Genomic DNA, 24,310 nt, shown 5'->3' with positions numbered 1-24,310 from the left:
AAATTTTAGTAAATCACAAGTGGAAATTCATTGATATTTTGTTCATTTTTGGCATCCTAAGCAACCACCTAAGGTTGTCTAGTAGTAAGACAGGCCAGGCACTTACATCTTTGAGTTTTGTTTCTTGTACACAAATACTAAATGAAGTATACTAGTCAATAGCAGCAGAATTTGCCAGGATAATCTTATCCCACAACAGTTCCATTGTACCTTATATCTTTAACTTTCTGGTTCTGGAGAATTAGATAAAACATACTGTATCTCCTCTCCCAGTCTTCTGAGTTCCAAGGAAACCATATTGGAGGAAGAAAGCATTATTGGGGGTAGAGGTCCTTCATTTTTGTCTTAATAGTAATTATCAAAGGAGGTAAAATTAGTTTCCTTAATACAAGACTCTTGGTCCCTGGGCGAGGGATTTACCACCGAGCTATTAATGTTTTTTTTACCTGGTTTGCAGCAGATTAATTCTAGATTTGTTAGAAGAGGTAAATGGGAGGAGAAAAACTTCTGTTTGTGTGGTCAAGGGAATCTTAGGGGGCTAGTGGTAAAGTAAAACAGGGGAAATAGGTATTGTAGGAAAAGTTTGTGAAACCATAATTGACTCATCTGACAGGCTACAAGGTAATAGTAGGGGATGAAGCTACAATCTTTTCTCATGGGACCAGCAAGGAAACAAACCTTTAAGCTTCAAAGTGAGATATCTTTTTTTGTTATTCAGGGTCATTGATTTTCCATTTATTGGAAACAAAGCATTGTTTCTGGATGAGGCCAAACTGTTGACATAGAAAGCAACATGAGATATGGGATGAAGATTCATAGAGGCACTGAGAGATTGTCAATCTTTTCCCATTGAGAGACTAAAGAAAATTTAAATTATAGGGTCAGAAAATTAGTTCAAGAAACATTTGCACCATAGCAATGTTATATTTGATTTAATTTAGTAATGTCAAAGCAGTAAGTCAGGGTTCTCCTTGGGTATTCTCCTCAGTTCCTCCAAAAGATCCATAGAATAGATGACTCCTTGAGTAAAATTTTACAGCTACAGTATATCTCCATCTGAGAACTTGAAACTTTTGATGATTTACCAATGGCATTACCAGTTTTGTTTAAATTAATAACAGTATGCACAATGAATATTGTTGTATGCAACATGTTTTTAAAAAGTGGATGAATAGGCTGATCATACAGTACAGTATATGAATTAGGTGACGTGTACACAAACCCAGAAGTCAGACCGGAACCTTGTTAGGGATGTAAAAGTGATAGCAAGGGAAGAATGTGCTTTGCAACAAAGATTGCTTGTGTGTGACATGTTGCTAAAAAAAAGTGCAGGGAAAGGAAACAGAATAGAATGTAATGGAAACATTTTATGCCAAGTTGAGAATGGAAATGGACAGCAACAGTGTGAGGGAAAGTGTAACAAATTGATGGACCACATTAAAGTATGGTCTATCAAGTATGGCTGAAGGTGTGTGGCTGGATGAAGAGCCCAGCCAGGCATGCTGCAACAAGGTGGTGGGATGATGGAGTGAAGAGTGATAAAGGAGAAAAGGAGATTGCATAAGGCTTGCAAGATAAATGATACTAGGAAAGTGCCTAGAAGCAAAGTGCAAGGCCAGAAGAGAGGTTTACAAGGCTACGAAGCTTGACGAGGATGGATTCCTAGAAGTGAGATATCGAGAACAACAAAACAAATACTGGACAATCAGACCCTGATATGAATTACCTGTTTGCTAATTTTTTATGTAAAAAAAAAAAAAAACTAGTAGCGATTTGCTATATGAATGAAAACCCCGAAGTTACAATTGTTTTTCTTGTAGCATCAGAATATGCTGAGGTGCATAAATAGTACAGTACAGGCATCTGAGGGCATTGTGTACTGAACCAGGTTAGTTTACAGTACAGTATACCCTGTATGTGGTCTAGACACTTGATGTGTGTGTACTGTATCATCGTTTATGAAGATCTTGTGTGTATATTCATGAAAAATACACAAATACCAGTATGGATATATATTTACATCAAAATGTGACAGTCTAATACAATAGTTTGATGAAAGAAAAAGTAGTGCAGTTACAATTAATCATGGCCCATGTTATTCATTGTCACTGTACTTTGAGTTATGTATTACAGAACATACCAGTACAGTAATACTGTACATTAAAGTATGCCATTGCCACATACAAAAAGAAAAACTCATCACTGAATTCTTTAAATTTGTGCCTAATCAAGACAACTGTAATCAGGAAACCAATGATGAATATAGTCCAAGTTCTGATGATGAATCCATATCTCTTCTCACACAATATAATCAACAAGTAATGAGAGTGAATGGATAACAGGGCCAATACAAGTTGATATTGACAAAGGAATTGATGGCTCTAATGTTGACAGTGAATGTGACCCAGATCGTCAAACAATGACTGGACCCTGGTAATTTGATGATGATGATGACATTGAGTGAACCAACTCAGTACAAAACTGGCAAAAATACCGAAGTTTGTAAGCAAGCCTACATGTGCAGTGACATTGCTTTAAGGATTAAATAAACTTACTACTGCATATAATTCACTTTTATTATAAGTATTTGCTTACACTCATTGTTCCCCACAAAAAATGCCATTAAAAGCATGTCCAGTGTAATTGTTTATATTTTTGATAAGATCTCCCATCATATAATGGGAGGCTATTGGAAAACATGCATTGATTTAAAAAATTTAATTTAATGAACGGTGTTTAGGGACAAAACCCTTCTGTAAATTGGAGTCTACCCTGAAGTAGGTAGAAATAAGGACATAGTGTGTGAGCAGTATGTGTGTGAAAAATTACTATGGAAATATGTTTGTGATAAAGAGGAAATTAAGGATGCTTGGATATAAAGTACTACTGTGCACAACAATCACCTGCTGACTGAGGAGTATGAATGGGACAGGGGCATTCTAGAAGCAGGAGAGCCAGTACTGCGACCATGCCCAAGGATTGAAAGAGAATGGACAAAAAAAGCAATAGACAAAACAAAGAATGGAAAGACTACTGGTAGATCTGGAATAGATGCAGAAATGTTGAAGGTATCAAACAGTGTTAGCGTGACAATCTAAACTGGATTGACCAATATTATTACCCTGGTATTATGGAATGTATAGCTCAGCTAAAATATATGATTGTGAATACAGTACAGTACTTATAAGGGCAAAGGAAATTATCTTGAACGTGGAAACTAAAGCTTTTATATCAGATTATGAAAGTTGTGGAAAGAATGATTAAGAAATCGATGAAGGAGAGAGGTATGCAGTTTGGATTTATGCCAAACATGACTACAGTACAGGTACAGTATTATGTTTTTTATGTCCAGGTAAGTACAAGAGAAATAGCTAGGGAAGAAGAGAGCCGTATTTTGTATTTTAGAATTAGAAAAGGCAGTGCAATGGTTAATTAGAAAGTTAGGGGTTGAAGTGTGTCTTGTCCTAGAGGTTATGGCATTGTATCAGGGCTCAAAAACTGCTATGAGAGTTAAATGGCAAGGGAAAAGTGGGAAACATGAGATGCAAGTTGGGATTCATCAAAGATTTGTCTTGAGCCCTCTTCTGTTTATTATGGTGTTAGAGGCACTACTGTAAGATTTTATGTTTGGTATGACCTGGGAATTGTGCACTGATGACTTAGTGTTGGTAGTAAATTATATTAAAGAGGTAAAGGCATCCCTCGTTTAGCATCAATTTCCTTTAGCGATAATTTTTTTTACACCCTTTCCCACCTAACGTTTGGTCAAATTACGGTTTAGTAATAGCTTGACTCACTGTGAATGGGAAAAACTGGGGATGAGGCAGCCTGTCAGTTGGCATGTTGCCATTGTTACATATAATGGAACCATAATATTTGTGGAAAAATCATCACAATTCTCTAATGTGACTTAAAAATAAAGAAAATATAAGATAAACCATAAAATAAGAAAAATGAAGAGCATGGGCATGAATTTGTGAAAAATGAACATATGTGTGGAGGCAATGAGCTGTAACCGTATCACCGACTTGCCAGCCCAGCCGCGCTCTACCTCCCTAGATGTCATGTCACAGCACACACACACACACGTCTCTGAGTCAATTGAACTGTGTCGCGTCACCCAGAGGATGGTTTGAGTGTGGAAGGCTCACTCTAAACCACATCATTTATATCAGAGTTTTGTGTTAGCAAATTCATCGTTTAACTCCAACCATTTACAACAAACTCATTTATTATTATTATTAGTGAGTACAATACAGTATTTACTGCCCTGACATTTCAACCTGTTGTTCGCCCTCAGGGGTTTGGTGTTATCCCTCGTTTAGCGATAGTTTCGCTTAACATTAAATTTATCAGGAACGTAACCCTATCGTTAATCGAGGGATACCTGAAGTAGAGATATTTAAGAAATATAAGGATGGAATGAAGTCAAAAGGTATGAGATTGAACATGGCAAAACAAGAGTAATGATTAGTGGTGGTGAAGAACCCTTGGTAGAGTGGAAAATGGCCAACTGCTGTCTGTACAGTGTTTGTGGAAGGTGGGTGCACAAGAGGTGCAGTGGTCTAAATGGCAGACTGCCAAACACAATATTTCTCAATTTAAGTGAACTGTGTGTGCAAATTTTTTTCATATTTTGGGATCTTTTTGAGGTAAAAAAGACGTTTACAATTTACAATTGGTTCGGCATGTATATAGACAATGCAGGTTACTGTGCATGAAACACTCAGCATGCAAATATTGAAGATGGAGTCACTTCGAGATAGTGCACTGATGTATGTAAGGTAAGTGTTTAGACCAAAGAAAACAAAAAAATTGCCACAATAAGATTACAAAAGTTGCAAACCATCAATTTTGGAGGTAAGAAAGACATCTGCTATATAAATAAAATATGAAATTGCTGGTTAATGCACAACTTTATTCCAGAGTATTACCACATTAACCTTTGCCAAAATCAGTCAACAATATAATTATGAAGGTAACACTTTAAATGTCAGACTCAGAAGTTACTTTAGGAAAATTTTCTATGGACAAAAACTTGTTTCTTAGCTCCTGAATAAATACATTAAGGTGGAGTAATTGCAACTTTCCTACTTTTGGTTTTATGAAGTTTTCATCCGAACATGATTTTCCATCAATGCGGGAACTTCCTGGGATGCCACCATCACTTGAGCCAAGAGACAAACATTTCAGAAATTAATGATTCCATTAAATAAATAGCTAAAACCAGCAACATCTTATTAATAAAGTAGGACTATTAACAATAATATAAATAAAAAAACAAAAGAAATAACAAGGTGTTATAGCAATTTTTCATAATATTCCTGCAATTGTTCCTTAGCAGCACAGCACACTTCTCCCACAGAGACAGAGATGATTTATTATGGTAATGTCTGAAAACAGCAATACCACCAGAAGTCGTTTGATTTCGTTAATTTTTCCCACAGAAGTTCTTATCATTATAGTAAGTATTTTGAAAGAAGCAACATTTACTAGAACCTAATAGACCCTGACCTAACCAACCAAAGAAATCTACCTAACCTTGCCTAACTTCATAGCCAGGGGACAGACCCCCGCCATATTAAACAGAAAGTATTTATTTTGATATCTGGTACCAATGAAAGGAACTTTCACGAAGGGTCATGATGTAATTTTACGCTTTTTGTGGATGTGAGAGTATGCTCGGATGGAGCCAGTCGGTTGAGAACAAACTGAGCAGACGATGACACGAGGTGACTTGGCAGATTTTTTGGAGGACTATTTACAGTAAATAATTAATTTATTCACATACAAAGCACACAAGGGACATCATTTTAATATCAAATCAGTTTTTCACCGTGTTTTACAAGGCAATTAACCTCGTCCTTGATGCCCTGCCCACTACAGGTCATTTCTGATTGTAGAGAAAACCAAAAACTAAAATGCTTATAATTAAAATATAAATTTGTCACCTCTTTTAAAATACAGTAATTATTGATGACTACACAACTGCTGATTTTTCAGAGAAAACGAATTTAAAAATCCTGCAATTTCACTGTGTTTTATAGTGGACATAAGAACATAAGAATGGAGGAAACTGCGGCGGGCCTATTGGTCCAGATTGGGCAGTCCCATTTACACCCAACCCCTATTGCTCATATATCCATCCAACCTATGTTTGAAGCTATTCAGCGTATTCGAGTTAATGATGATGTTTGGCAACTTGTTCCATTCACCCACTACTCTATTTTCGGTAAATTTTTACTTTAGGACATGAGTCCCTAGGGGTTGACCAATATGTTTTTCCAGTGTATTTTGGTGTGTTTTAAACGAATCTGACCTTCATTTTTGGAGGAAATTGCTAGTTTTTGCCCCTCCCCTCCCCCCCCCCCCAACAATAATGAGAGAGATCATGGGAAATTGGGGTTTTATGGTGGGGGAGAAAATGAGTCATCTGACCTAACAAAACCTAACCTAACTCGTAACAGGACCCCCGACAGGCCTAACCTGACCCCTAGCCGGGGGCAGACCCCCGGTAGGCCTAGCTTAAACTAACCTAAATGTTTCAGTAGTTAAAAAATTTGGGGTGCGCCCTGTCCAAAAGTACAATACCTTAGTTAAAAGTGGAAGGACCAGGGATACGTAAGAATTGGATTGAATAATCATCTTTCTCGGAAAACTCGACAATAAACTTAAAATAATTGTAGGGGCACAAATGACAACCAACCTCCACCACGGCCATTGTGAAACTGGTCAACGTAATTAAATTCATACCCAGGCCGCTTCCTTTGAGAAAAATCAAATGTGATTGGTTGAAAAAATTCAAGTGATGAAATCGATACCTCATTGGTCACGAATGGATGACGTCAGTCAACATTACGCATGCGTGATGCGACGATAACATCTCAGAGACGAAGACTGTAAACTACTTAAAATCAATTAAATTCAACTGTGTCGATATCATCCATTTCCGCCTGGTATATATGGGGTTCAAAATGCTCAGAATAGTGAGATCTAAATGTTTCAGTAGTTTAGAACTTTCGGGGGCGCTATGTCCGAAAGTAAAATAATACCCTACTTTTCAAACCCACGTTTACCTATTTTGCGCCTAAATCTAAATTTGTCTAATTTAAAACCATTGTTACGAGTTTGCTCCTGGTTGGATAGTTTGAGTACCTTTGTAATGTCACCTTTGGTTAGCCCTGACTTCCATTTATACACCTCGATCATATCACCCCTCACTCTGCATTTATCAAGGGAATGTAAATTAAGATGCTTTAACCTGTTTCTGTACTCGAGGTTCCTAATGCCTGGGATTAATCTTGTCACTCTCCTTTGAATTCTTTCGAGTAATTCTATATCCATTCTGTAAGACGGTGACCAGAAGTGAACTGCATAATCCAAGTGAGGTCTTACGAGTGCAAGATATAGCTTTAGGAACACCTCACTGGTCTTGTAACTACCACTCCTTTGTATGAACCCAAGTACTTTGTTAGCCTTGTTTCGAGCAAATAGGGGGCAGTAGGTAGTAAGCAGCTACCAAACAGGGAGGTACTACCACCTGGGAAGATATTGGAAGCAGAATGTGTTGTCTAATGGTAGACCCTGCTGCCATATGGCATCAGTAAAATTGTGACCAAGTCCCAGGTTGCTGATCTGACTTTCTGCCTCATTTACAAACAATTGCAGTGTCTCAATTGTTTCTCTTACTTGGACAACACAACATACATAATGAATATCGTTTCTCACTCTTGATTTATTTTTTCGTTTTTGTATTTATTTGTGGTTATTATTATTATTATTATTATTATTATTATTATTATTATTATTATTATTATTAATTTTATTAATTGTTGTAATAATAATAATAATAATAATTGTTATTATTATTTATTATATTTTTGCCCCCCAGGCCCTGATGTGGGACAGTGACCTGTGTCCGGGTGGGCTAATCCTCAAAAAAAAAATACATATTGTTTACTCGCCTCAAAGAGTCCTCTTTATCATTACTCCTAAATCTTTCTCACAGACGGATTTCTCTATAACATCATTGTTCATCTGGTTTCTCTTAGTATCTGGTTTGTCGTAGTTATGGAAAATGTGTTAAAAAGTGGTTATTTAAAAGTTCAACTTAATTTAACCCAACCAAACCAAACCCCCCAAAACAAGATTATTACATCAGAACTCACTGATGAAAATATACAAAGAATATAATCATAAAACCCAATAATATGTCTGTGGTGTGGTCGTCAATATTAGCCTAAAATACTTACTATAACGATAACACCTGTAGAAAAAATGAATGAAATCAAACAGCTACTTCTGGTGGTAGTGCTGTTCTCAGAAATTACCTTTATTATATACAGTATACCTATATACAAGATAAACCCAATCTAACCTAGTTAACCTGACCTGACCTAACCTACCTAAGATGGAAGTGCATTATTTTAGGCTAGGTTAAGTAGGTTTGTTAAGGTTAATTTATTTAATGTCAACAGAAGGAGGGATAGTATGGTGTGCTTGTCCAAGCGGCACATATAGTAGTTATATACTTAAAAATATCATAAAACCAAGAGTTTGGAAGTTGCAATTCCTCTTATTTTGTCATATTCAAGAGGCAGGAAACAGATTTCTTCTTTATGAGTTTCTTAAGTGACTCCTTTTGAGCCAGACACTTAATATTACCGCACGAATTTAAGCTCATTATCCTACACTAGTACAGTAATGTTACTGTACTAATAACATCAGATAACAACAAAAGGGACTTTTTATTTACTACAAACTTATTCTTGTTGTTAAAACTCTCCACATAAATTCGGATGGTAAATGAATGGACTACAACTTTTGCAATACCTTGTTGGTCAAACATTAGTAATGAAGTAACTTTTGTTAAGTGATGTTAATAGAAGAACTTGTAGACTGAGGAGCGATACACCTAGAGCGAAGGCAAGTTTTAATTTATGTAATGCTCTACAGTCAGCTACTTATACGTTACGCCCATTCGCCTAAGAATACCGTATCTTAAAAAGCACCAAAAACAGACGTTATTAACAACCTGGAGCAATGGATAATTAGTAAGTGGATCTGCCATTCCTCATGTCACGTTATGATGACGGTAGCGACGCCCTTCCTTGTCCTGGGGAAAAAATTTCGTTGGTGGGCGACGAACGGCGGCTGAGCTGTGCCTTTAGTGTTATACCCATTGTTACATGTACAAGGTGTGTTAATAATATAAATATGTAAATTTTTATGAGTCATATATATATAATACAATTATTTACTTTCTGGAAAAAACATTAATTATATGATTATATTATGGTATATATAAAATTATTAAAAAATCAGCACGTAACATGCTTGTCTGTCAAGGGTAGTAATTGACAAAAATATTACCTAGTTTATTTTATAACACACTTTTGTCAGAAACTGTGATTTCATGTAACAATAAGTCTCAAGGAATTCGTTTTAAAACAGAATATTTGTGAATCCGGAGAAAAGATCCGGACTCAGGGGACTGTTGTTTACACTGTCTGGCAGCTGAGGGAGGAAGGTCCAGGTGTAGACTGCAGACATTATAAGAGAAGCCTTGTAATATGTGATAACGTCATGGGAAATGGGAGGCCCTCTACCCAATTATTCATTACTCCAGGTAGTTTATCATTTTATTTAGTGATCAGTTAATTGTACTTGTAGTGATTGACCCGTAAGGAAATAAGCCTCTGACAGTTGAGAAGCTTAGGACTACTTTCTTACTCTCCAGTTTTATCTTAAAAGTAGCCATTTAAAACTAGGCCATACTGGAAGAGTCTAACCCATAAACCACCAACTTGAGTAAGAGAGCTCTCCAATCATCAGATTTTTAAGTAATGTCTCTTCTTATAACCCCTCTCCATGCTTGTCTGACCCTAAGGTCTCTACCCTCCTCATGCACCTCTTGACTCAGGGGTGGCCAAGCTTTGGAATTATTTTACTTTAGGATATAGCTCCCTCGAATGTTATAAACTACTGAATCATTTAGATCTTGCTATTCTGAGCATTTTGAACCCCATATATACATGGTGGAAATGGATAATAGCGACACAATTGAATTGAATTGATTTTAAATAGTTTTCAGTCTTTGGGTGAGGAGATGTTATCGGTGGATCATGAATGCGCAATGTTGACTGACGTCATCCATTCGTGACCAATGAGGTATCACTATCATCACGCAAATTTTTTTCTACCAATCACATTTAATTTTTTTCAAAGGAAGCGGCCTAGGTACGATTTTAATCTCACTGACCAGTTTCCTAATGGCCGTGGTGGAGGTTGGTTGTCGTTTGTGCTCCTACAATTATTTAAAGTTTATTGACGAGTTTTCCGAGAAAGACGATTATTCTATCCAATTCTTACGTATCCCTGGTCCTTCCACTTTTAACCAAGATATTGTACTTTCAGACATGGCTCACCCCCAAAGTTTTTAACTACTGAAACGTTTAGCTGAGTTTAAGCTAGGCCTACCGGGGGTGTAGCCCCTGGCTAGGCCTACCGGGGGTCCGGCTAGGAGTTGGGTCAGATGACTCGTTTTCGTTTTCTCCCCCACCCAAAAACTCCGAATTCCCAGGCTCTCCCCCATTATTGTTGGGGGGGAGGGGGGCAACTAGCAATTTCCGCCAAAAATGAAGGTCATATTCGTTTAAAACACACAAAAATACACTGGAAAAACGTATGGGTCAACCCCTAGGGACTCATGTCCTGAAGTAAAAATTTACCCAAGCTTTTGGTAAAGGTGTAGAAGAGGGTGACCATTAGAAGGAATTGTCCGAATTGGTTGAAGTTTTTTCTTCACACTAATATTATGATATTAAACACAAAAAAGGAAATGACAAGTGGGTACGAGTTGACATGCTCTGATGGGTACGATTTGCTTGGGTACAAGTTGTCCAGCACCTGGCCATAGTGTGTGTGTGAGAAAGAATTCCTACTACAGTAACTATAGTGTTTAAGCTGCATGAATCTTATTTTATAAGTAAATATAATAGTTTGAGAACTTTAAGCATAATTCAGTTATATTTACAGTGTAGAAAAACCTCATATTGTAATCATGCAATATGTATACAGTACAGGAACTACAAATTGGTTAAAAAAATATGTAGCTGCATTTACTATAAACTGCTAACATAAACTTTGAGACTTAAGAGTCAATAATCAGCACAAGTTTGTCCTGAGAACGTTCTTAAGTCGGATTTTATGGAAGACAGAACACATTCAATGTGCATACCGTACTTACAGAACAATGTTTAAAATTCCGCCATATCATAGCCGAAGTCATTAGGTAAATAAAGTACTATAAATTTCAAGTTTAATCCAGTTCATAAGTTGGGACCACACACACACACACACACACACACACACACACACACACACACACACACACACACACACACACACACACACACACACACACACAATAATATTATTAATATTGCTATTATATATATATATATATATATATATATATATATATATATATTACATATATATATATATATGCAAGCAAATCACTGTAATTAAGAAGATTTGTGATCAGGTGAGAAGGCCGGGTCACTTGACCATCTGACCTGACCACCAACCGTTGTGTGCTATTTAAAGATTAGTAAGGTCATTACCTAATACCTGACCATTGTGGACCTGGTCTCACCCTCCTCTGTATATATACACCTTGATTTGTATTACTCTCTCTAGTCTGTACTCACCCCTGAAGATGTGAATTACACGAAAGCGCTTGGGAACTTCATGTTTTCTTCTTTCCTTGTGGTTATCAGCATATACCTAGATCACGCGCACCTACAGTGATTTACTTGCATATATATATATATATATATATATATATATATATATATATATATATATATATATATATATATATATATATATATATATATATATATATATATATATGTATTTACACACACAGTAGTACCCCGATTTACACGGTCAATTTAACCCAACCACGGAAAGTGAAAACCGCGTAAAGTGAACAACAGAACATATGGCATTAATTCCAATAGAGTCTGGCCCGACCCCCAAACTCCACTTTTTCCGACACAATACCTATGTTGTAGTAAAAATAACATTTAAATTTTATGATGGTATGCTCACACAATTAATATTTAAGAGAAATACAGTCGCCAAGTTAATGTCCATTCAAATAATGGACTCAAATCCCCCACCCCCCTCTTCCCAGCTCACTAGCTCCTACCTCTCTGAGAAATGTTTGGGTGAAAACACTAGATTTTAACGTTTAGTAATAAATAATACTTCAGACTAAAGTTAGGATAATATAATTGACATTTCTGGATTCCTTGCAGGTCAGGGAATATTTTGAATGTAAACTTCATATATTTTGCACAAAAGATAAAATATTTGCTTTGTGTAAACCAAATTATTACATTAGATCTAAAATTTTATGTCTAATGCAAAATCCATGATGTTTATATTCAAAATGATCATCATATTGTAAGAATTCCAGCAATGTAAATTATATTCTGGCCAGGTAATTTGTATGAATTTTATGAGCTAACACAAATATCTTCAGTAAATAAGCAAAGAAATATTCTTCAGACTATCTGATTACTTTTCCTCTCCACCTCCATAAAGGGTGATTAAATTCCCAGCACTACCCACCCTCCACCTTCCCTCCCTACCAGAGAAATGTTTGGGTGAAAACACTAGATTTTAACGTTTAGTAATAAATAATACCTCAGACTAAAGTTAGCATAATATAATTGACATTTCTGGATTCCTTGCAGGTCAGGGAATATTTTGAATGTAAACTTCATATATTTTGCACAAACGATAAAATATTTGCTTTGTGTAAACCAAATTATTACATTAGATCTAAAATTTGTATGTCTAATGCAAAATCCATGATGTGTATATTCAAAATGATCATCATATTGTAAGAATTCCAGCAATGTAAATTATATTCTGGCCGGGTAATTTCTATCAATTTTGTGAGCTAAATAAAAAAAAAATTACACTTCACCGCGTATATGAATAGATGCACCACGGAAAGTGAAAATCCGGTTCTGGCAAGGTACCGCGTAAATGAGAAATCGCGGAAAGTGAAACCGTGTAAAGCGAGGTAATACTGTATATATACAGTGGGGTATGCTATAACGAATCTAATTGGTTCTAGAACCTCGTTCATTATAGGATTAATCCGTTCCAGGCCCCCAAATACAACCACTTAACACTGAAAAAATTCTGTGGAAAATGTAAAAAATACGGTACTTTATCTTACCTTAGTGTTGTTCAGCATGCAGGACAGGAGGCAGTGGAGGAGGGGGGAGGAGAGAATTATGGAGAAGAGGTGGAAGGAGAGGAGTCATCCTTCCTAGCCCTCTTTGGTGACTGTCTTACAGGTACTTTGTCTGTAGGTTCTTTTGGTACTTTTTTAAAGAAGAAATCCAGGGTTGGCTGCTTCAACCTTGATTTCTGGACCTTCCAAAAGTAGTTCATAACATTGTCATTAAACACACTGATGGCCTTTTCCACAGAACCAACATCAGGATGATAATCCTCAGCAAGCTTAGACAGTTTGCTCCAGCAAAAGAACGCATCCTTGAGATCTTTGGCTGGAATGATGCGGCTTTCCTCCTTGTTCTCATCCTCCCCTGACTCCTCAGAAGTTAAGCTCTGCTTCAGTGTCTCATTTTCTTCTTTGTGAAGCTCAAGCAGCTCCTCAGTGGACAGTTCCTTACTGTGCTCTTCCACCAACTCCTCAACATCATCATCCACTTCCAGGCCCATGGAATTGCCCAGAGACACAATTTCATGAACAACAGCCTCTTCTTCTAACTTTTCGAAGCCTTCAAAGTCTCTTTGAAGCACACATTCAGGCCACAATGGCCTCCAAGCAGCACAAAGACACCTCACAGTAACTTTCCAGGCTGAAGTAATTAAAAACACAGCGTCTGCTATATTGAAGTGACTTCCAAAATTCCTTCAAACTAACATCACTGGAAGAAGTGGACGCAAAACATTTTCTAAGCAGTGCCTTTGTGTACAGCTTCTTAAAGTTAGAAATTACCTGTTGATCCATGGGCTGGATGAGAGGTGTTGTGTTGGGTGGCAAGAAGTGCACAGTGATGAAGTTGAACTCCTCTGGCAATTCAACCATCAAATTAGGAGGATGGGCTGGTGCATTGTCCATCACCAACAAAGCTTTCAGTGGAAGATTATTCTCCCTGAGGTATTCCTGAACACTGGGTCCAAACACCTCAATCACCCTCTCAGAGAATAAATTCCTGGTCACCCAAGCCTTTGGGTTTGACCGCCGCATAACACCAAGGCGGGTCTTCCTAATGTTTTTGAAAGCTCTGGGGTTTTCTGCATGATACACAATGAGTCACCAGAAGCATTGGCTGAGGGACAAAGTTTCTAATCCATTTCAAAAATGTCATGGTGTTCCTTAGCTGCTTCCTTATCTGCACTAGCAGCATCACTATGTCTCACAACACTGTGTAATTTATTTCTTCTTCTGAAACCAGTAAACCATCCCTTGGTACCCCTAAACACTGGCACATCACTATCACTTGCACTGGGAGTCTTGGCTTTAAGGTCCTCAAACAATTGTCTGGCCTTCTCACAAGTTATAGCTTCACTAATGCTATCACCTGCCATTTCTTTCTCCTTTATCCACACTAAGAGTAAATTTTCCGTTTCCTCAATCACATTACACCTTGCTTAGCTAAGTCTAGAGATTCCCTTAGCCACTTGCACAGTTTTCAACTCCTCTTTATTCTTCAAAATCGTACATATAGTCGATTTAGCCATCCCATACTCATCACTAAGTTTCGCAATGCTTCTTCCATTCTCACGTTTCTTTATAATTTCTTTCTTAGTTTCAAGAGTTATGAACTTTCTCACTCGCTTTGGATGATTCATTGTTACAATTGTACACTTGTATAACAAAATATTTATACAAATAACTCTATTTCCACATCAAAAGACGAAATTTCAACAATAACAGTGGTGCACTGGCTACACAATGAGACAAAGGTGGCGCCTGACGCTCTTGTTGTGGGTCGCGGTACAACAATGTTCATGCGCCAGGCGAAATAGTCCGGTATTCGTCCGTGTTCGTTGTAGGAGTTGCGTTCATTATAGCATTCTCAATTTTATAGGTAAAACCGTTCGTTATAGGAATATTCACAGTAGGATCTGTTCGTTACAGCATACCCCACTGTATATACATGTAACCGGTCGGAATTTACTGGACTTGGGGTTTATTAAAGATTATAAGATGGTAATGGCAGTGGAAGCGCCCCTTTGAGAAAAATCCCGAACCAGCACAAGAACACTTAAATCTACTAAACAAAATGAATTGTCCGTGACCCGTGGAAGGATAGCGTCTGTGACTGGGATGAATGAGACACTGTAAAATTTAGACACTTATATTCCCTCCAACACTACAAACACAATCAAATAATGGTACACCAATATGCGCACCTCTTAACTTGAACTTAAAACACTACTCTAGGGAATAAAAGTTATACATGATATAGAAATTATTAGAAACTCAGGCAACAATAAATTTGAAGTATTAAGAAATGTTGCTTGCACACATGAAACAGGCCTTAAGGGCTTTCACAGAATAATATCAGTCACTTAGGAAATGGTATTAAAAAAATAGAAATTAAATACTCTACAATGAATAGGCCTTGAGGGCTTTCAACAAAATAATATCAGTCACTGAGGAAATGGTAATAAAAAATAAGAAATTAAACACTCTCCAGTGAATAGGCCTTAAGGGCTTTCAGCAAAATAATATCAGTCACTGAGGAAATGGTAATAAAAAATAAGAAATTAAATACCCTACAATGAATAGGCCTTAAGGGCACTCAACAAAATTATATCACCCCAACAGATGCACACTTCCTAACCTAACTTAACCACTACTCTGGGGAACAAAGGTTATACCTGAGATCAGAATTATGAAGAAAAATTGGATGCATTAAAAGAATCAAATCACAGTATCACTCTGGTTCCACTTAATGACACAAACATTCAAAAAACAATACTATCAAAATTTTTTAGAAATGATAAACTACACCCGTCAAGATAGTGACCCCTCGGTTAACGAACTCAATCCGTTCCAGAAGGTCGTTCGTTAACCGAAACGTTCGTTAACCGAAACCATTGTTTCAATGGGTTTTTGGGTAATTGGTTCCAGCTCACCGAAAATTTCCTAAATTCAACAAAAATGGTAGAAAATTTCACTTACTTTGAGGTGTGTATGTAGAAGGCTCCTGGATGATGATGATGATGATGGGAATTACAATGGGGGTGGAGGAGAAGGAAGAAGAGAAGGCATTGGGGTGGAAGAGAAGTCACCCCATGGCACCATTTCACCCATAAAATTTTAGTTCTCTTGGTGTATTTCAAGATTATTTTCTTTAAATCAACACTGTACTGCATTATATATTGTCAATATGTAAAATATATTTCAAAATGACCAATAATTTGCTTGAAAACACAGAAAAAAAGCGTTTAGTTGAAGAGAGTCTCAAGCAAGATATTACCTCCAGTGAAAACAGAGAGACTAACGCCTGTTTGCTGTGTTAAGAGGCTGGATGCTGCGCATTAAACTAGTCACTTTACCTTCAATTATGTTCAATAATTGTTAAAATGACTAAAAAATTTAATATTAAACTTTTAAAATTATTGAATAGTATAAACTTCTTGATATTTACTAAAATAGTTAGGAATTTAAGCCCTAGAACCGATTAATGTATTGGTGGACTGATACTAAAGCTGGTTGCCCGGCCAGTGCAAGCGAAAACATGTTGAGGTCGGTTCGTAAGTAATTCGTTAACCGAATTTTTGTTCGTTAACCGAATTGAAGATCCTTATGGAAGGCAGTTCGTTAACCGAAATTTCGTTAACCGAGGCGTTCGTTAAACGAGGGGTCACTGTATATATATCAGTAACTGAGAAATGGTATTAACTACACCCAAAAATATTCACTATTATTAATATGTTACTGGGTCCACCAATACTCGTGAACCATGCTCCACCCAACTCAACATACACCCATAATAAGGGAGATAAAATGTTCCTCTAGGTATCTCCTAGAGCCCTAGACTCACGGTCTCAGTGTGTGACCATTAATTTACTCAGTTAGCCTCAGTGTACTCCCAGTGCGTCCATAAAGCGGAAGGGAGTGAGCCAGTCAGGCCTTGTACAGTTGAGAGAAGCTTTAGCTTCCCGTTAGCAAGAGGGTTTCACTAAGCTGCTCCTGACATGTGGTGTTGTGAGCCGAGGGAGAGGAGAGCTGCTGACCCACGATCGTCCCGTTGTCAGCTGCACCCAGACGGCTAGATTCCCTCAAGAGATCCTTGATACCCCGCTAAACAGTGACAGGCCTACACTGATCGGTCCAATGGCGACAATCGCCACCCTCAATCATCAACGGCAGTCAATCTCTCGCAGTCAAACTCCGGTCAACTCCGGTCAACTCTGGTCAAGTGGGTTCTGACGGAAACCTTGTTATACTGCAATAGCACAGCACAGGTGACTAGGCCACGTGACTATTTCTGTGACTGACGCGCAGGGACGTCTTGTATGTCTGAGTGCTCCCCGTGACTGAGGACCAGCCAGCGTCGCGTCTCCTCTCAAGGTGTTAGCATAGGCCTACGTGACATATTTTCCGCCTAACTAATAACTCCTTGGGACGCCCGTAACATTATTCAGACTGATAAACGATCTATAATAATTTCAAATTCAATAATAGTCCCTTAACTTCATGAATCGCATCATTATTAATTCGGCAAATTACATTTAATATCATATAGGCCTAGTTCCACAACCTCCCACTATGTGCGGGGAGCGCTCTCTTCCCTCAGACGACCTTGAAAGCTCAGTATCGCTAATGGCGGGCATTTGAAATTTCTGAATATTACAATATATATATATATATATATATATATATTATATATATATATATATATATATATATATATATATATATATATATATATATATATATATATATATATATATATATATATATCTTGATAAAATCACACAGGAAAAGGGAAACAACGGAGCACCTTAGCTTTCGTCTTTATTCAAGACATCTTCAGAGGCAACTGGATTACATGGACAGAGAGAGGCTTAAATATACAGGGTGACCGTTGTGTGCTATTTAAAGATTAGTAGGGTCATTACCTAATACCTGACCATTGTGGACCTGGTGTCACCCTCCTCTGTATATATACACCTTGGTTTGTATTTCTCTTTAGTCTGTACTCACCCCTGAAGATGTGAATTACACGAAAGCGCTTGGGAACTTCGTGTTTTCTTCTTTCCTTGTGGTTATCAGCATATACCTAGATCACGCGCACCTACAGTGATTTACTTGCATTATATATAGTAGTATATATACATGTATATATATATACTATATATGCTGTTATATATGTTGGCGAGTCAAGATATCATATCAAACAAGGCATAAGGGTGACTTACACATACCCGTACTTATGACCTCATAGTATGACAATCATTATCACTGGTTTTTATAACAACTTCATATCTACTATATACGAATACCATTTAAAAGGTAATTTTTATGAAAAACCACAGTTTGGCTTTCAGACTGCTTAAAAGTACAATATATAACCCTTCATATGTATGTTACAATCCTGTAACACAAGTACAATACTGTACAACCATACTTTTTGTAAGATTATCAAATTAATTTACTCTTATTCATTTGCAGAGAATCTTGCCACCTGCTTACAAATATACTATATGTGAGTTTACTGATGTTGAGGAGTCTGGAAGAAATGATTCAAACAAATATCATTTTAAGGCAAATTTTCAGTTGACACTAAGAAGAAAGTTAGAAGTTAAATCATGGATAAAAGACTTTGAGAAGACATCTGCGGTTAAATGGCATGTTAGCAAGACTTACCTTGGCTGTGGAAGTAAAGCAACTCAGAATGTCTATCAGGTAGGTTCATTGCATTGCAGTGAAACTTTATCTACATGCATAGAGTATTTCTCCACTAAACATGTAAAACCCTTTGGGAAGGACAGATTAAATGAGGTCAGTTGTTTTTTATCTCTTTCAGATATTTAAGTTTGTTTTTACATTTTTTTTTTCTATAGGTTGATCTCAAGTGTAATCAAGCAACAACTTCAAGATCTCAAGAGATGAAAAGAATTATCTCAAAAAATTCCTGTTGCCCTGCAAAATTTTCAATTGTGGCAAAGCAAACACATATAGTACCTGATGAATTATCTCAGTAAGTACAGTTTTTTACTTTACAGAAATTATTGTATAGGTATTAGGATTGGAAGTCATAATTTATATGAACAGTAGTATGTGTCCACCTTACTGCATATTACCGGGTACATGTTTATTTTTTAGTTACCCTGGATTACAAACTACAGTAATTCAGAATTAATTTAACAATAGAAAATCTCATTTGTGTAAAAATAATAGATATTTAACATTTGGCAGTGTAGCATCCTAGAACTCAGTAATTTATTCTTTTTCACATCTCTAATTTTTATGGCCAATGACTTGTGATTTGAGCTGCTCTTGAGGTCCCAAGACTATCGACGTATATGTCTGTGTTAATAGATGCCAAGAATTATAGATTAGATGACATTTATTCCAAAATAAGTAGTTACTCAACCCTTTTACCTGTTTACAGAGCTTCTTAATGGACAAAATTATATTATCCGTACATGCCATTACTCAAATTCATGTTAACAGATTCAGTATGATTAATGCCTCTGTCACTATAGACCAGAGCTCACCTGGTTCCTTGGTCCTTAGTCCTCGGTAGACATGTTCATAAGTTGTTGTATCTAAGCTTGGGTAAAAGTTGTTACTTCAGGATCAATACCACACTTTTAGGCATGGTCACATTTTTCATTCACTGATTAATTATTAATACAGTATATACAGTATTCAGTAATTTTTTTTTTTTTTGTAAGCAATAATCTTCAGGAAATTATATATTGAAACATTACTGTACAGTATAGTAATTTGTGTAATATTTCAGGTCTGCAAGTCAATGCTTGCAAGGGTTTCCAGCATATGTTACCCTTGACTTTAATCATAATCACGAGCTCCCTTTGCTAGACTCTTATCAAAAGGATGGATCAGAAAAGATAGTACAAAAACTGATGGAGCTGTACAGAGCAGGATATACCCCTTTAACAGCACTGGAAGCTATAAAACGTCATCTGCAGACAGACTATGTCTTTATGGCAGGCGACAGATCACAGTATCCAGATAAGCAGTTTTGCTATCGGTAAGAGCTTGTAAACGTGTATATTGGATGGATTTCTACTTCTATTAAATTTTTCATAAATTGTATATGGTACAGTACAGTACAGTACAGTACATTGCTCTACAGTCAGTAGCTATAAGTTTTCTTATACATTATTTAGTTTATTATTTTGTCTTTATAAGTTTCAACATACTCCATTGTTCTTCCACAGGCCAGGGAACTTTGTTGTTATTGCTTACATTCTTCTCATCTTGCTTATATTGAATTTCTATCACATATTTATTTTTGCAGGGTCTTCTACAGTATGTTCTCTCCAGGTAATTCAACATGTACACTAGCAAATGGTATGTCAGCAGACCTGTTTAGTAAACCATCTGAGAAACAGATTGACAAAAAAATGCTAATTGAACACGGTAAAAAGTTGAAAAATCCTCTAAATAAAAAAATGCTAATACATGCTGATCATAATATTCTGTCTGGTGAGAGAGACCCTGATGAGTGTTGTAGTAAACCTTTGACTAAAAACAATTTAGCAGACCATCAAAGTAAGCCAATAGACAAACCTATAAGTAGTGAGACACTAGTGAGTGAAATTAGAGAGTCTAGTGAGAAAATTTTTGTTGATTGTAAGACTTTTCCAAGTGAAAGTATTTTAGTAGATATCCATAATAAACCATCTGGTGAAAATTTGTTGGTTGACATTGATGAGAAATTAAAAGATTCTTGTTATAGTCTTCAGGTGCAAGATAGGGAAGTTGAAATTTCAAATGGAAAAATATGTGTTGACCTACAGCAACAATTAGGAACATTCTGTGAGAAATATAATTTCCAGTGTTCAAAAGTTGAAAAAACTGAAGGTGGGCGAGTTATTGTTGCAGTGTGTTCCCCTGTTAGACACATATTGGGTACTGAAGGTGATGATTGGAAAGCTAATTCTGTTTTACCTCGGGATGTCTCATCTTTGAAACTGGAAAGTAAATCAACTCATTTTCAGTCTAAAGCTCATAAAGATTCATCATCTTTAGAACAGTGCATTGAAGAGATGAGGACGGTTTTTGATGATTTGTTATCAAAAGTAGAATGCAGTCCCGATATATTTGTCAAACCAGTGGCAACATTTCTAAAAAACTATCATAGAGTAAGAAGAGACAATAATTTAACATCAGCTTTGCATTCATTTAGTAATTACTCAAATTTAACAATGGCCATATTAAAAACTATAAAGTGTCTGCAAGTGACAGACACCAGTGAAGTCCAGCAAAGTTCTACACTATGTACAAACAAGAGAAAGGATTCACACCCGTATGTAAATAACTTAGAATCATCACCCCAACAAAAGTGCCCCAAGACAGAATGAGTCATTTCACTGCATGTCTTACCTCCATGATGTAATACAGTATATTTCAAATGTACACTTGCCGATTGTGTTTTTAATCTCGTTATGAATGTAGAAACCACATATAAATTTACTGAGTACATTAGGTATGAGAACATTGAACAACAATGAGAAGGATTATTAATTTTAGCAAATAATTAATCATAGATGGACTGTACTGCTGTCAAACATGTTCCACAAAATTTTCCTTTGTCGCATTTTACTGTAGTCTGTTATTAATCATGCCTACAAGGTTATGTGAGTTGGGTGGTCAGTGCAGGGGCAGATCCAGGGGGGGGTCCAGACCCCCCTTTTCATCAGAAAATTCCAATACTTTTTCTTTAATGTAGTATTGTACTGTACCCAGGCATTTTGTATAGTAAAAAGTAATTACTATTAGCCTCAGAATATCTCCTAATAGCAAGTGCACATGGCTTCAAAATTGCCTAAAAATGTCCATGATATTGGTCAGATTTCAAAAACTTTTCTGGGGGAGCTTACAGTGCCCTTACCAAACCCCCCAGCTGGGTGGACTTGCTGTGCTCGCCATGTTCCCCCACCCACAACTTCTTGGACCTCTTGATATTCCTGGATCTGACCCTGCAGTGCTGACTGTATCTATATACATTCATACCTCACTTAGTGCTCAGTTTGCATTCCAGGAGGAGTGAGTGCTAAGTAAACATATACTTATGGAGATGCATTCCTGACAACATTATGCAGGTACTGTAGTAGTTTAGCTTTTGTTTATTCTTTCCATTTTAGTAATAGAGAGCTACATGTATTCTGATTCTAATATAGATTTTTTTCATTGCACTGTATTATTACAAATTTTCATAAACTGTATCACAGGGATCCTATAGTACATGGTAAACAGGGTGTCTTGTGTTTGCTTGTTTGCATAAAAGCCTTGTGGAGGGGTCATGGATTATTAGTTCAGTAGTTCAGATAGATAACACAGACCTCATGATAACACAAATCATATTCTCGGTTTTCTATTTATGGTGCTTGTCCTACTTCCATTCAGTTAGTAAAGCATGACTTTAGACCATAATTATTGTTTTGTCATCATCATACATTGCCTCTATATTATTTAGTAAATACTGTATAGCCTTTACTGCGAGCAACACATTGGGTGTCTATCACGAGTATCAAATTATCTCCACTAACAATGCTAAAATCTGCCACTTGAATCAATTCAATATCTTCACCGGTTCCAACATTATGGTAATTTGAAGGTTTGCAAACTTTAATTGCAGTTTCTCCATTTTTCATTTATGGTGTTTGTCCTACTTTGGTTCTGTGCACCTTATATTCAAAGACTAATAAATTCCTCACATTGTTTTCTTAGTACCTGCTGATTTTTTTACTAACTTGCATATTTGGGGTCCCTAATACAGTGGGGTATGCTATAACGAATCTAATTGGTTCTAGAACCTTGTTCGTTATAGCATTCGTTTGTTATAGGATTAATCTGTTCCAGGCCCCCAAATACAACCACTTAACACTGAAAAATATAATATAAAATTGTAAAAATTGTAAAAAAGTGCATAAATATGCATCTAAACCCCTGAAATAAAGAATATCATTAATATTTGTAATAATAAAACAATAAATTAGAAAAAAAAAAATTAAATTATGTTCGTTGTAGGAGTTTCGTTCGTTATAGCATTCTCAATTTTATAGGTAAAACCGTTCGTTATAGGAATATTCGTAGTAGGATCCGTTCGTTATAGCATACCCCACTGTATAAAGGAAAAAAAGTTAAATGTAAAAGAAAATTCTTTGAATTTCTTGCCATCATGATGCTAAACAATTTATTTATTTTTTTTTAAATGCACAATAATGAATTGATTTTCTAAGGAGATTTGTGAAATGAGTTAGAATGTACATATTGTACTACTGTATTTATGTATCTAACCATGTGTTGCTTGCATAACTTGAGAATGGAAAAAAGGTGCTTTTATCATACTTAATACATAAATTCTCCATGACAACTCCAAGAGCAAATATGATTTTAAAGACATTAATTGGCAGCTTACCCTGGTGCAGTAGCTCCTCGTTGATATTTATTGCACAGATTCTCGTACAATATTAAAATTCATTTAAAATTTACTGTGGTCTCTGTATTTATGTCAAGTAGAAATTCAATTCAGGTATTATCCTTGTATGTTATACTGTAGTTGTTTATGAAGAATAAACAAATGTATAAGCAAGTACAGTACTACAGTATATATGATTAGGTTGCAGATATACAGTTGCTGAATAAAAGGGGTTTTACACATATACTACTTGTAATCTTATATGCTAAATTTATTTAATGAATACAAAAGGTAGTGAAAAGTGAAAGTGGATCCTATAGGCATGACTGCTTATTGGAGTGTGGATACAACATACTGTACTAAGCCTTTGGTATACAAGGAGGCATCATGATGGGGACTATACTGAGCTGCCTCCACTAACCCACATGTAAAGTGGGTCCGACTAATTACCCAAATGTTCCCAAATGTAGCCAAATATAGCCGGAATGAAGTCAAATAATGGTCCTAGATGAATAAATCGGACTGCCAATCACTTCTCGACTAGTATTTGGTGTCAGAAAGTCATAAAAAATTGGAAAACTTACTTTAATCTGAGTTAATAGATCGCGTGCATGTAC

At 36.4% G+C, this 24,310-nt stretch overlaps 2 protein-coding genes across 11 annotated transcripts in view; one reads left to right on the top strand and one right to left on the bottom strand.

The window, feature by feature from the left end:
- Positions 1-9,168, bottom strand: part of LOC121874714 — a 32,360-nt gene extending 23,192 nt beyond the window's left edge. For 3 of the 7 annotated variants that reach the window (XM_042378985.1, XM_042378987.1, XM_042378986.1), the window contains exons 1-2: positions 9,035-9,132; positions 5,095-5,167 (exon numbers count right to left, since the gene is read on the bottom strand). Coding sequence is in view for 2 of the 7 variants with exons in the window: in XM_042378982.1 (XP_042234916.1) it covers positions 9,035-9,070 (36 nt within the window). In the remaining 5 variants the exon portion in view is untranslated. Of the gene's footprint in view, positions 1-5,094; positions 5,168-9,034 lie in introns of all 7 variants that reach the window. The other 4 variants (XM_042378984.1, XM_042378988.1, XM_042378982.1 and 1 more) reach the window with 3 other exon arrangements.
- Positions 9,169-9,504: 336 nt separating this feature from the next.
- Positions 9,505-23,151, top strand: LOC121874713. Of its 4 annotated transcripts, none has more exons than XM_042378978.1 (5): positions 9,505-9,628; positions 18,854-18,982; positions 19,141-19,277; positions 20,046-20,297; positions 20,568-23,151. In XM_042378978.1, exons 1-5 carry the CDS (start codon positions 9,593-9,595, stop codon positions 21,631-21,633), a joined length of 1,620 nt encoding a protein of 539 aa, XP_042234912.1. In that variant the 5' UTR covers positions 9,505-9,592; the 3' UTR covers positions 21,634-23,151. The 4 variants fall into 4 exon arrangements, with proteins under 4 accessions (XP_042234912.1, XP_042234914.1, XP_042234911.1 ...); XM_042378980.1 differs by having other exon boundaries at positions 18,749-18,982; positions 22,314-23,151; XM_042378977.1 differs by having other exon boundaries at positions 18,749-18,982.
- Positions 23,152-24,310: the final 1,159 nt, after the last annotated feature.

This window comes from Homarus americanus, unplaced genomic scaffold, assembly GCF_018991925.1.
Source record: "Homarus americanus isolate GMGI-L3 unplaced genomic scaffold, GMGI_Hamer_2.0 scaffold34360, whole genome shotgun sequence".
NCBI classification, from domain to species: Eukaryota; Metazoa; Arthropoda; class Malacostraca; order Decapoda; family Nephropidae; genus Homarus; species Homarus americanus.
Note: the sequence above shows the minus strand (reverse complement) of the source record. Positions and strands in the feature narration are given on the sequence as shown.